Source organism: Varroa jacobsoni, unplaced genomic scaffold (genome assembly GCF_002532875.2).
Source record: "Varroa jacobsoni isolate VJ856 unplaced genomic scaffold, vjacob_1.0 scaffold_1199, whole genome shotgun sequence".
NCBI classification, from domain to species: domain Eukaryota; kingdom Metazoa; phylum Arthropoda; class Arachnida; order Mesostigmata; family Varroidae; genus Varroa; species Varroa jacobsoni.
This window is the reverse complement of record NW_019214101.1, coordinates 178,057-191,166: the sequence shown is the minus strand read 5'-3', so window position 1 is coordinate 191,166 and position 13,110 is coordinate 178,057. Positions and strand designations below refer to the sequence as shown.

The 13,110-nt window shown below is 37.7% G+C and overlaps 1 protein-coding gene across 2 annotated transcripts; it reads left to right on the top strand.

Moving 5' to 3' along the window:
* Nucleotides 1-3,110: 3,110 nt before the first annotated feature.
* LOC111267550 (uncharacterized) lies at nucleotides 3,111-12,728 on the top strand. 2 transcript variants are annotated; one of them, XM_086971361.1, is made up of 10 exons: nucleotides 3,111-3,267; nucleotides 5,790-5,900; nucleotides 6,531-6,697; nucleotides 6,973-7,099; nucleotides 7,422-7,587; nucleotides 7,804-7,984; nucleotides 8,279-8,390; nucleotides 8,928-9,197; nucleotides 9,661-9,817; nucleotides 10,491-12,728. In XM_086971361.1, the coding sequence occupies exons 1-10, from the start codon at nucleotides 3,247-3,249 to the stop codon at nucleotides 10,937-10,939; spliced, it is 1,761 nt and encodes a 586-aa protein (XP_086827487.1). In that variant the 5' UTR covers nucleotides 3,111-3,246; the 3' UTR covers nucleotides 10,940-12,728. The 2 variants fall into 2 exon arrangements, with proteins under 2 accessions (XP_086827487.1, XP_022701561.1); XM_022845826.2 differs by having other exon boundaries at nucleotides 5,790-5,993.
* The last annotated feature ends 382 nt before the right edge of the window (nucleotides 12,729-13,110 follow it).

Below are 13,110 nucleotides of genomic sequence, written 5' to 3'. Positions count from 1 at the left end.
CACGGGCTTAATTTTGTGCCATAACAAACCTGATTTCTCGTTATTAAAATAGCTATAATTTCGTAAGCTAAATAAGAGTAAGATACTAAAAGTATACTATCCGAAAGAACCGATCTATGATACGCGATAATGAGCCATTCAACGGATAGCATCGCCGTAAATTCAGATGGCTTCTGGCGTGCTAATAAACAATCTGAGACAACGATAAGCAGTTACGCTTTCAATATAGTTAGTATATAATCATATCATACCATATTATCTTTGCATAATACATGAGAGTGCGATTTCAAAAGACACGAAGTTAAGCCATAATTTTCCAAAAACAAACCTAAAACATTGAAATGTCAAAACTATTAGTCTCGAAATTTCATAGTGCTTTTACAGACTATTGATATATTTTATAGAAAAAATTGAGGTGCTAATTTCGGTAAGTTCAGATTCATTATACAAAAGAATTGAGCCAGAGACAGTGTGACAGCCAGCCACAACTATTTTTTTCATGCCCGACATGAAGTAAAGTTTGCTTCACAATAACATGCAACCCCCTTCTCTGTAGATATCTAAACAAGTTAATGAGTTGAAAGAGGATTATCTGGACCACGAAAGTGGATCGTATTCAAGATAACGAAAAATCCATTCCTAAACGAAATGAAATCGAAAGTACGGGTTACTTCATAGAGAGAGAAAACTAAAAAGTAGCCATAACAGGGGATCAGGTTGTCTGCAAGAACCAACCCTCTTCAGCTTTACATGAATATCTGGCTATGTTAAATACGAAAACAGTGCATTATTTTACAACTCCGCACTTTCAATGAAAACCTCAGTTAGAGAAAGCTTTGTAAGTCAAGCCCGGGTAGCGAATTTTTAGGGAAATATTTGACCTATTGTCCATGCTATGTGGACCCGCTGCATGAAAACCTGCCCATGACAATAGAACTAGATCAATTTGATAAATACGACCGCAGTAATTCTCTCTGTCTCTGTCCAGTTCTTAAAACGATTTAGTAAATGATTAACGTACACTTTAGACTTTAATAAGGATGAAAGTCATTTAATCTTTAAATATTTTATTCTATTATTATTATATTAAGTATTATTATAGTTATTTCGCTTTTTAAGCATTCATTTTTTTTTTGCTGCAGGTGGTTAGTGACGGACCCGCTCTATGCATACCTCGCCTAATCTATCCAGATAGTTCGAGACTTTAGATCCTCAGCCTAAAGCATGGCTTCCTTGATGATTTGAGTTGACTAGTCAAAAAAGTATACGGACATGTGAAGTGTTTATTGCTAAGAGATTGAAAAGGCCTCGGCTTACTACGATTCCACTTCGGACTGTCGAAAGAGACAGGGAAGGACACGCAAACGGAAATGGAAACAAAAACAAAGGGCTTATTTTATTACGTTCGTTAAACCCAGTTGACATTTCTGTTCTTTCCCTAAGAATGTCATCTACAAACTGGCACATTTTCACTAATTTTTCTCTAGAATCTGAGATCATGAAGACACATTGGCCCTTTAGGTGACTTACTCAAGATTATTAAATGATATGTTCTCAAAATTCCGAGTTTCTTCTCTAGCTCATCTATTACGCGCATTAATGGCTTTATTGGTAGCATAATCGACATGTGCTCCAGCATTTGGTGTATTATCGTCAATTGCTCCCAAATATTTGATGTTATCAATTCGTAGGACTGGATGACAATGTTATTTAAGACTTATATTACCCACGTTCTTTTGCCTGTTGAATATTACCAGCTTCATCTTTTCTGGGGCTAATTCGAGGCCAGGGTCGTTGATCTAAGTGTCGACAATCTTACAGGCCTTTTTAAATGAAATAAAAGTTTTACACTACCGCTGCCTACTACTAGGCCATGAGCGAACGCTATCAGGTTAACCGAGCCTAGCTAGCCCTTTTTTAGAAAAGAAAGCCTAGCACTGAAGCCTTGGTTCTCCTTTAATCATACGATACATAGTGCCTTTGTGTATAATGGTACCTATAATTTAAGTAGCTCGCGATGACCCTATGCTGCTAAAATTCCACCTGTTTTTTTTCAGGTCGTTTTATTATGATCTATCATAGTATAGAGATGAGTGCCCTTCTAATGTCAGATGCCATTATGGTATATAATCCCCTTTCTAATCTTCCTTGTTTTTTCCGTTTCGACTCTTTCTACCTCCAATACCTCTGCGGCATCTTGATCGACTCATTTATAAACCCACATGGGTTATCTAAAATAGATTTTCGTGTTCTTCAATTAATATATTCGTTTCTACTAACTTATCAACTGCGTTTGATAGACGTGTCAGCCTATAGGCTAACAGGTTATTGATGTCTCTATCAGGTTTGTTTATTGATACATAACTAGCATACTTTTTGTTCGCAAGGAATAGCCCTGTCGCCCATACATCTCATCTACAACCTCAAAAAGTAGATCCACCTAATTAATACTTTACCAAGGCGCTGTCCGACCTTGAGGATGGTTACTTCTCAGAGGTTGCCCGAGTAATTTCCTCAGCCGTTGTTCGAAGAAAAATTATTAACGAGAGATATCATAAAAATGAAGCAATGTAACAAATTATTCGCGAAATAGACAATTTGTTCAGAAATGCCCAGAAACCATGCTGTATGCCTACGCTATGAGATACCTAACGGAATTTTTGGTGACAACAGAATGTTAGTTTGCATTCCTTGTACATACTCAGGCAGTGGTTGGCCTTATGAAGCTGAGCTTTCTATCTATGTTCTAGATTAGACCATTTAAAACTGATTCTTGAAATGCTGAATATAAATGATTACCAACAAACTCGAAGTCATAAAGTACTTTTATAATATGCTTCTGTATACGTATCTGTTACCATATTAATTTAATTAGCAAAATAAAGTTGTACTTCTAATTCTCTCTGCGTAGTCTCTATAGTGTAGCCTAATTAAATAGCTTTAATGAGTCATCTAACTCAAGAGTATTCAAATAGTTAAGCTATCCTATTTATAGCAACAGAGCAGGGCCCGCTTCAAAAAGATCTCCGTTGAAGACAAATTAAATGAGAGCGCTGTGACCGATTATTTGGCGCCATTTTTTCCGCGCGTCGTCTGCTAGTGTTGGTCAATAGGGTATTCTGTGTTACTCATCACTTCTGATTCCAAATATCCCTCAGTACATCAATACATAGCAAATGGCCGACTGTGTTTATGTTGTAGTGATTGTATAGTGCTGGTAGATTTTTTTAACAGAGGCCATCCAAGATGAGCGTTATACGTGGCCGGGTAAGTGTCAATTCGCTGCGAGTACGATTTAACGTCATTACTGCTGCTAGTTTAGCCGACATCAAACCCAAGATAGAAAAAAAGACATCTCCTTCACATTAGTGAAAATTCTATCCCGACGGTTCCGTTGTGTTACGTTTTGTGTATTACTTAGCTGATCCAATTATTACGTGGATTCGTCTAACTGGTGTTTAATTAAATACCTGCTATCATCAAGCGGTTATCTAGAAACAACCGATTCAAAGCGCATTGGCGTCCACTAGACTACCGACGTCAGCTGGGTGAAAACCTGATTGTTGTGCAAGTGATACGGTTTGCTTTTAGCATTCTCGAAATCACTAGTTTTGTTCCCAATTATCCCAAGTAAGACCTGACATTTATATCGATTGAGAAATTGTATTAATATACTGTAAGCGTAGACAAACCTTCGAATCCACTCGCGGACCACTTTGGCGCCAAAAATAGGCGCTGGGTACAGAGCTCAAAGGCGTTCGATTTAGGCGCACAGTAGCACCGAAATGTAGATATACACTTAATTAATGCTGCGGCCTCCGTTCCGTTTGGCTCCGTTTCTAAGTTCGTTGGAAAGATTGGATGGTTAGTTAAGTCAAACTGACTCGGTCTGCTTTACTGTACTATCAGACCGCTCCACTCACATATCATTCCCTTAAACGAAACGAGAACGTTAACTTCTTTACAATATTTTTCTTCACTATTCATTCTTACACCGGATGTCATTCTACGAAAGTTCCAAATTTTCTCCTTATTTAGAAGTTTTCTGCCGCTGTCAGCGCCGCCGAAAAATCATCGTTATGGTCGATTAGCAAAACTGCGGTTTCTGCGGCACTTGCTGAGTGGCAAGACATGAAACCTAGAACCTCTATAACATTCGGCTTTGTCAGCACGCTTCCTTCCTGCCAGTCTGATCTTTTTAATAAAACACAGTCGATGTAGTTACTTCCTTGTTTGTGAATACGCTATCAAGGTTCCAAAAAGGACAAATTTTTGTTGAGCATTCAAATCGAGAAACATGATTACATGCTTGTGCGCCTGAGGATGCTGTTTTTGTTAAGTTCTATCGGATTTTATGGGCAAGAACATATAAACTAGATGAACAGGATGGGAGAATTAGACGAAAATACACGTTGTGAGCGTGATTAGCCTCATAAATAAACACCGTTTTAATGGAGGGATCGTTTGAGACTGCAAGAAATGGATTACCAATTTGCTGGGCTTTTTATTGTTGCACAATGAAGTGGCCGAAAATCCTCCGCACCTGCCAATGGTGTCGTTGTGTGGTAGATCGAACGAAAATAATTTAACAAGTGTTTAATGATAGAAAGTGTGCGCTTCCATACAACCGGACTTAATGTTTTTATTAAAATTGCAGTGCGTATCAAGACGGGCTTCTCAGCTCGTTGGTCGACACTCTGAAAATCAAGAAGACGTTTTTATGAATAGTGATTCATTTAAGTCGGCAGGCTAGATTTGACGGCCACGTTATCACTTGACCGTGATTTCAATGATGGATTATTATATACGTGTCTTTGTTTGCATCGCAGTTCCGCAAAAAGTAGTGAATCTCACTCTGTTACTGGACATGTATAGAACTCCATCGGCCAGCAACATGGATGTGGGCCATCGGAGTATTGATGTTGGCTTGTGCAAGTAGTATCATTACGAAATTCTTTCTGAAAAAATCGACGAAGTAGCCAATATATATAGTCTGCTGGTGTAGTTAGCAAGATACAGGATTAATGCTTAGATCAAGTGCAAGATATAATTTATCTTGTTTTTTTAGTGATGGCGCCTTTAATTTTACCGGAACATGTGATGTTTTTGTTTCATATGTATTCTTAATGCTTGTATTGGGTGAGGGTGCTCAACAATATACCACGTTGAGCCATTTGCATGTTTCACGCGGTTGCCTATTATAGAGTATCTCCGTTCCAAAAATCAATTATATTTCACAGTAATCTTTACTTCAACCGGTTCTGATCAAATATGGCACATTACTTATTTATTTACCATAACTTTTAATTAAAAAAAAAAAACTGTAAACGCAAAGATAAATTAAAACATCAATTCCTGGTGATAATCCATTTTTAGCGGTGCGAATAGAGTTGAAATATCTATGAAAGTTGTAAAATAAATTTGAATAATACAAAAGTTGTTCTTTTCCTTTAAAACAGCTGTTATAAGCTGCCTAAATGGTTGTAAAAAAATCCACTTTTTAATTGCTCCGGCCATTAAGCTTTGTGTTGAAAAAAATCTCTATAAAATAGTGTACCATTGTTACATAAAACGTTATCCTCAATGTAATCTAATTTCCCAGTCAAGTCCTAGTCATATCGTGTGTTTTACCTCCGAACGTAAAATCCTAAAGATTTGCTACATTTCCATACTTCAGTGCTTAAGCAAAAGATAGTCTAATTTTAAAGGGGCACATGAAATAAGTCAAGCATTTTATTATATCTTATATATTTTATTCTCGACCTATTTTCATAATACCTATGGAACAGGTGGCTGAAAGGTGCACTAGCCCGAATGAGCACGTCGAGTTAATTCGCGAGCTGGAGTCGCGGTACGCAGAAATGCTCAAACCGATCCGGGACCTAAACAAAAATTTTGCGGTGAGCCTTGACGTTCTAGAAAAATATATCCAGGAAGTGAAACAGATCTCTATCGACACTATCAATTTTGCCAATGCCGGTTTAATACTACAGGTTGGTATTTCGGGATATGCTACGTATCAATGGTTTGTTTCTTGAAATTTGAATTTATTGAAACATTAAACGCAAATGACATCCAAATGATTACAGTTATGGTTGTTTTCATCTTTCATTATCACGTAATTTTAATAGCAGATCCCCATACTGCATGCGTATTCAATTTGTTTTATTATACAGTCAGTTGGCCCACGTATTGCCGGTTGCTTGTTTACAAAGACCATGATTTTCCTACCTTTATGTTTTGTAGGGGTTATTGTGTTTACCACAGACAATAAGCTCAAAAACATTATAATTTAATCTCACTAACTTGTAAGATCTATTAGTTGCTTACTGTTTCATTAAAATGATCTCATGAAAGAAACGGTACACCATATCTTTATAGCATCGACAAATCTGATACTGTATTAAATTTCCCTTAATTAACGCATTCCTCACGAACGATGAATACAGCCTTACCTCCCAATGTACTAGGGCTTACTGTTTTGTCCATTACATTAATGTGTACATTTAAACCGGTTTTCATTTTTTCAGTCGAGTAAAGAGGTGTATGCGCGAAAAGTTGATTATCTCGAGAAACTCTTTGAAGATCTTCAGAAAACAGCGTACAATGTTAAACGAAAAGAAAAAGATAACGAGGACAATGCTGATGAGAACTCAAAATCAAAACGGACAAGAAAGAGGAAAGCCATGGTTGACGGGTAATTATGCCATAATAGGGCCGAAAAGGCAACGTTCTACTAATTATAAACAATAGGAAGTCATGTCCTTAGTGTTTTCTCAGCCTCGAGCGATGAGATTTATACTTTGTGGTGGTTTGCATGTACACAGTATTTTCATAAGCCCCGCCTTGCACGAGCATTGCCATAAAAATAAAGTAGCTTAATTATCAATGCTTACCCCCAGAAACATTCGTGTTATTTAATTGTACCTGATATTAAATATTTCTTGCTATCATTAATATTTCTAATTTCAGTTTGGATGAATACAAACTGATATCGCCTGATGACATACCGCAGTTGGCGGATGGTGACGAAATGAATTTTAACAACGTCGGCTTAACTTATATTACACAACTACGTGCCTGTCTGCTCAAACCCGAGGTAAATTTTTCAAAAATGTTTTGCACTGAATTGAAAATTTTACATTATATAGATTTTTTTTTGTTATATTAAGCCCTGATCCCCATTAATTGGTGTTATAAGTTTATTCGGTCTTGACAGAAGTAGTCAGCTTGCATCCCTCCTAGCTGCTGCTTCGTTTAAAGAAGTATTGCCAATATCACAATACCTATAAGCCTTGTTATTCTTAATGCCAAAGCCCTAAGAACCCTTGTATTGTGTATATCAATATAAAATTGATCGTTTATATTTTCCGGAAGCAACTATTGTCTGGAAGTCCTAATAAGAAAATTGATTATTATAGGTTTCAGTTCACGTTGAACTACGCGACATAAACGGCGATCTTATAGGTCGCAAAAATGATTTCCGAGTTAACTGGCCGGTCAACCAAGACGGGATGCCCTGCGATCTGACATTATGTTATTACGAGGAACGTAAACGAAATCAGTCTTCGGATCTCATTTGTGGTGGTAAATAAAAGAAGAGATAATTTCAACTCAAAGTAGTAGAGCTTGGAAAGGTTTCCAATTCCATTATATCGCTGTTGTTAGGTTTTAGCTAAGATATTCTATAATAATCGGTTATCTTTTTCTGCCTAACATTTTGCGGGTTGATATGGGAATGATTTGTGAAAGCTGTAGTCTTTAGCCTAATCAGCTTTCTTTTTTTCTAATTATTATCTGCAGATTTGTCTGATCGGGTAGACGATAGCATGTGCCACAACGACATGTCAGCAACTCCACCTCGAGATTCACCCGCTCAGTCGATGTTTGGACGTTCTGACCTCACATCAACGCCATCTGTTCCTCACATCGTGGGATTTACGGATCCATTGCTGAATTCTACTGAAACTGGCACGATTGCATTGTAAGTTTTAGTTGCTCAGACAGGGTATTCGGATCGCATTCATTTTCTTCGACCTATTCAGGTGACGAAACGAGCAAATTTTTTTGCCGCTGTTGACGTAGTTGCCTTACATATTCCTGTGATATGTTTCTGGAAAAAGGAGTTTAAGTTATTAACATATAGAACGTATACCAGTACGGTCAAAAAGTTAGTCATATTCGTTCTATATAAAATTGCCTATTCGGAATGTTGGCGGTTTCTGCCGGCGTTAAGGCGAAATATATTGTAACTTTATATCTCATTATGAAATTTTAGTAGTGAAACCCGACGAAAAACCCGAGGGAAAAAGGTTCCAACAGAAATGACCCTAGATGAATTTCTGACTGGGAAGAAGCGGAGAAGCAAAAATGAAACATCTACGAAAAAGGTATTTGAGTCCTTTCATTTTCACTTATTTACTATGAAGTTCAGGTTTGAGAAGAACATTCGGAAGAAGTAACACCCATTGTGAAGTTAGAGCTAAACTGTTACAATGGGTTTATTAAACTTGTTTTTGTAATCGAAAATGGCGGGTATCTGTAGTATATCGTTTGACTGAGATTGTACCTAGATTTGAATTTCGAAAGGAAGTGTGAAGTAATGTTCGTTGATTTTCTGAGGAATTAAAACAGTCAGAGCAAGTAAACTAAAAAAGACAAGGATCAATTGTGTATAAGGCACATTAACGAAAGAGATAAATAGACTCAAATGTTGAAAAGACATGACTAATTCCTGGATTTTAGAAATACCTGGAATGAGTTTTTGTTCTGCAAAACGCATCGTACTTAATTACTATCTTGAGATAACCTGAAGGACATTAACTGTCTGAGTGAATAAAGAAGTGGCTTGCTTAATATTATGCTTTTTGTTAGTGTGATTAAAAAATATTGCGTCCTTTTGCAAATTATCATTATTACAACACCAGCGGCATAATAAACGCAGTGAGAAAAAAGCAAAGGAGCTTGAAGAACAGCAAAAAAAAGCAGCAGAAGAAATTTCTACAGTTAACTGCGTTGCTAAGGGAGGCGTGAAGGAGGAAGGCGTCGTTCTTTCATTGGAGAAGTTGGTTGAGGGTTCGTCAATGGTGACAGGCGCTTCTGACGTCTTCAGCCCCCCTGAAAGAAAACCGGAAGACAGCATAAATAAAAAAAATCTTCCGCCAACGAGTCCATTACATAACGTCGATCACTTACAGGTTTGGATTTATATGAATTATATATAAGCTATGATGTGCTGTTTAAATAGATAGACTTTAGGAATGTATTTTGACCGTCGTGATGGAATAGACAGAAATGTTACTAAATATTTTAGATATAATGACAATGTTGTTTTAATTTGTGACAGCCTTAGGTTTACATGCGATGTTTGGCTAAACGGTGAAGCCTTCATGCATAACCATATTGGGATGAACGAGGATACATTGGCTGATAGCTTAGATAAGCTTTAGTGAACTAAGCTACAAATTCTATCTACCATAGTTATATACGTTGGAAGCTGATATGCAATGCGTTACAAACTAAGTTCGAACCGGGAGTTAGCATGCCATGTTACTAGTACAGTGTTATCAGTAGTATCTGCTGTAAAACAAATTCGTGAAGCTCATGACTCTTTAAATTATTATAATAGGTTTTTATAAATTGATGTGTTCTGTTTTTTAGGCGGATGTGCCCGAGATTAAAGACGATGCTTTACGTCACAACACTACAAACCACTTTTATGGCGATGTCGAGCAGCTCGAAAGTTCCTGTCAGGAGGATTTCGAGGTTAGACTGCAAAGTCCGAGCGAATCAGTGATGGAGTGTGCGGTGGACGCAGGTAATGATCCATTTTTCATCAGTGTCAAATGTTGTTCTCTTTTTGTTACTCCAAAGGTCTCGAATACATAGTTTTATAATGGCGTTCTCGAGCCGTCCGCAAGGATAAATGTCACGGTTTCATGACGTTGTAGCGTCAAGCGGTTCGGCATTTATTTATGGTGCATGTAAATCTTCCATACTAGGAGGCTAGTTTTGCGCGTTACCAATCTATGTATAAAGAATCAATACTTTGTACATAACCCGTGCTTCCAATCTGTGCTATAACTGTACAATGCAGTCATTCCTCTGGGAACAAAGCCAGCAGTGTAGCTTTGCTCAAGCACCTAAAAAAAGTGAGTTGCGATTTTTTATCATTGAGCATTTCCTGTTACTGCTTAGTGAAACGTTAGCAGTATATTATTCAGGATAAGCGCTCCAAAAGTTAGCCATATAGGAATAATTACTGATAAAGAGAGAGCTCTTTGCACAAGAGGGCCAATGCTCATTTCAATACATGCTGCTGTTATTACAGAAACTATTATCGATTTCGTATTAAACAAAGCGATGAGCACTATTATGGTACAGGAATCAGGGCAATTCGAGCGTACTGCTCCGTCATTCTCATCATACTATTGCACATCGAAGCTGTTCAAAGATCAGATTACTTAATTAATTATACTTAATATTGGCAGGTTGTTCCGACAACGATTCAGACGTGCCATGTCGAGGTGACGCTCCGCAATCATCAGCTACTTCAGATTTCCCTGAAGTTCATTCAACGGCTAGAACGATTGTCGAGGATGGCCAAATCTATAAGACTGGCATACTTGAGCTCGACCCGATGAATCAAAGGATACGAGCTTGGGAAGATCGAATTCTGCCCATTCTCGAGGAGCAAGCCAACCGAACGAAGTTCCGTTTACCGGACTATGCCAGTCGACTTCTGGGTGAACTGCGTGAAGGTGAAGTTGTCCCGTGTTCGAAGCTCGTAGCGAGCAACAGCCAGTACGAGGTATCACGCAACTTCGTCGCATTATTACATTTATGCAATACGCGGAACGTCGACATGCAAGATGGCAATGTATCGCTACTAAGCAGGGAATATCGACTCAGCGCAGAAGATATCGAAAGCTACGAGTAGCCGCAACAGTGGAGGGAACAGCAACCACATTTACTGTTACTTCTTAGGCATAGTCATTTCGTTCATGTCATTTTACATACCTCATCCATCCGTTGTGATACAACGCTGAGAAGTGCGCCGAAATGTCGCAGTCTTGTCTTGTTCCACTGTTTCTAGATCTTCAGCGAAGAAATATGAAATGTCCGTGAAATAGGTATTGTTACTATCGTAAACAGTCACAAGGCAATTTCCCCTGGATCGAACGGCCAAGTGGTTGTTTTCGATATGGCCCGATAAACTCTCCTCATTAGTTTGGTTATCAAATAGTAAAGCGTAAGGATGTGTAAATACATGTAAATATTACATATTATGTTTTATATGTAATCATGTGCTGTATGTACTTCCAATATATCATTAATGATAACAAGATTTTCGGTTACTTAATATACCGATTCATTGCGTTACCTTAGTAAATTATACTGAGGGCTGCCTCCTTTAACAAATCTGGCGCAGCTTCTAAATGGTGACTTCGAATTGTTACCAGCCGGTGTTCAATAAAATACAGTAGTGCACAATATAAGCATATGAAACGCATGACGTGAAGAGCTTAGTTTTATGTGGTAGAACAAAAAAATATATACATCTTTGGAAAAGAAATAGACGCGAATTAATAAAACTGCGTATATTGGTATTATGGGCATACGTCAGAGTTTCGGCAAATGTAAACGTATTGGAGGTTTCGCTTGCAATTGCTTGCACTGCCTCATAATATCATGGGGTGTCTGATAAGGTGTTAATTTTAGACCAAGCTCTTCACAATTACCGAAACTGGAATGTGATTTCGGATGTGACATGTAATGACGCCAGGCTGGTTCTTGAAATGTTTCCGGTAAATTGACTCATTTTTTCGTTTGGAGACTTAGAGGAGGACTGAGTGTAGGGACATCAGCCATTTTAGACATTACCATTTTGTACCACATACCACAGCCATTACCGCATTCTACATGTTTAGGCAGTGGGAGGAATTGGTGATTTTAATTAAAGTACGTGCGTTAGATCTTCAAGCACTACGACTAAAATACCAATGACCCGAAGCGTCCTTCAAGAACTCATGCACATCTATAATGTGTTTCAAGTCATTGCTTTGTCTGAATTGAATGCGTGTGCAAGTAAATCACGAAAATATTGATTGAATGTAAAATGAAAGTAAAGCGAGGCATGATCTCTTATTCGCTTTATCGCTAATGTACATAAAAAAATGCAACTAAGTAGGCTCACATAAAGGAACGATAGATATTACGTAGAAATTTGCTGACACAATTTATTTTATGGTTTATAATTAAGAATTAGTCATTAAAGCTCATAAAAGGTATCTTGCGTTATTTGATATGGCTAGTTTTGTTCCTTTATTTGAGGTTATCTGAACTGGTTGTACTTTAACATGTCGCATTTTGGTGAGTTGTCCTTGTTTTACATACGTTCGAATTCATTCATACGACAACCGACCTATTTATATTACCCAGTGGGTCTGGCTATGCCGCCATGTGGCGTAAGTTGTCGTGTCTCAAATGATCGTTTGTTAAATGGCACAGCAAAGCCTTCTAGTCTTCTGGTGCTGGTAGCAAAGATGGCGATGATAATAATGAACCACGAGAGAACAAAGTGTTTGATATTGTACATAAGCACTATTGTAAATGAAAATGGCACCATTGCTGCTGCATTTTAAAATTTTCAGTTGTTGCCATTATGGCCAAAGATGGAATACGGTAATCGAGTATTAATAGAACAAGTGCTATAACGATTGCCGGGATCTGGCGTTCTTTTTCTTTACCTATTAACTTCGAATTTATGATAGACACGATTCGCATCTATCGTGTTTTTCGTGTATATTGTATTATTATGTAACATAATGTTAGATAAGAACATGTCCTTTAGACTTAAATAGCAGGCATATAACGGATTATATCATGCAAAACTAGTAGATTGTAAGACGATACAAGCTTATTCGGAGCTTATATAAAGCGTATTCATTTATCCGAGGCACTTCAACTCGTTGCACCCTCTATGCGAAAAGGTAGGTTTCAAGGCATCCATGCTTACATTCAATATTTAAACGTCAGTATGAAACATTTGCCTGATGCTATAAATAAAGTGGTTACAAAATACACAGGGGATGGGCACTCGGATGCGCT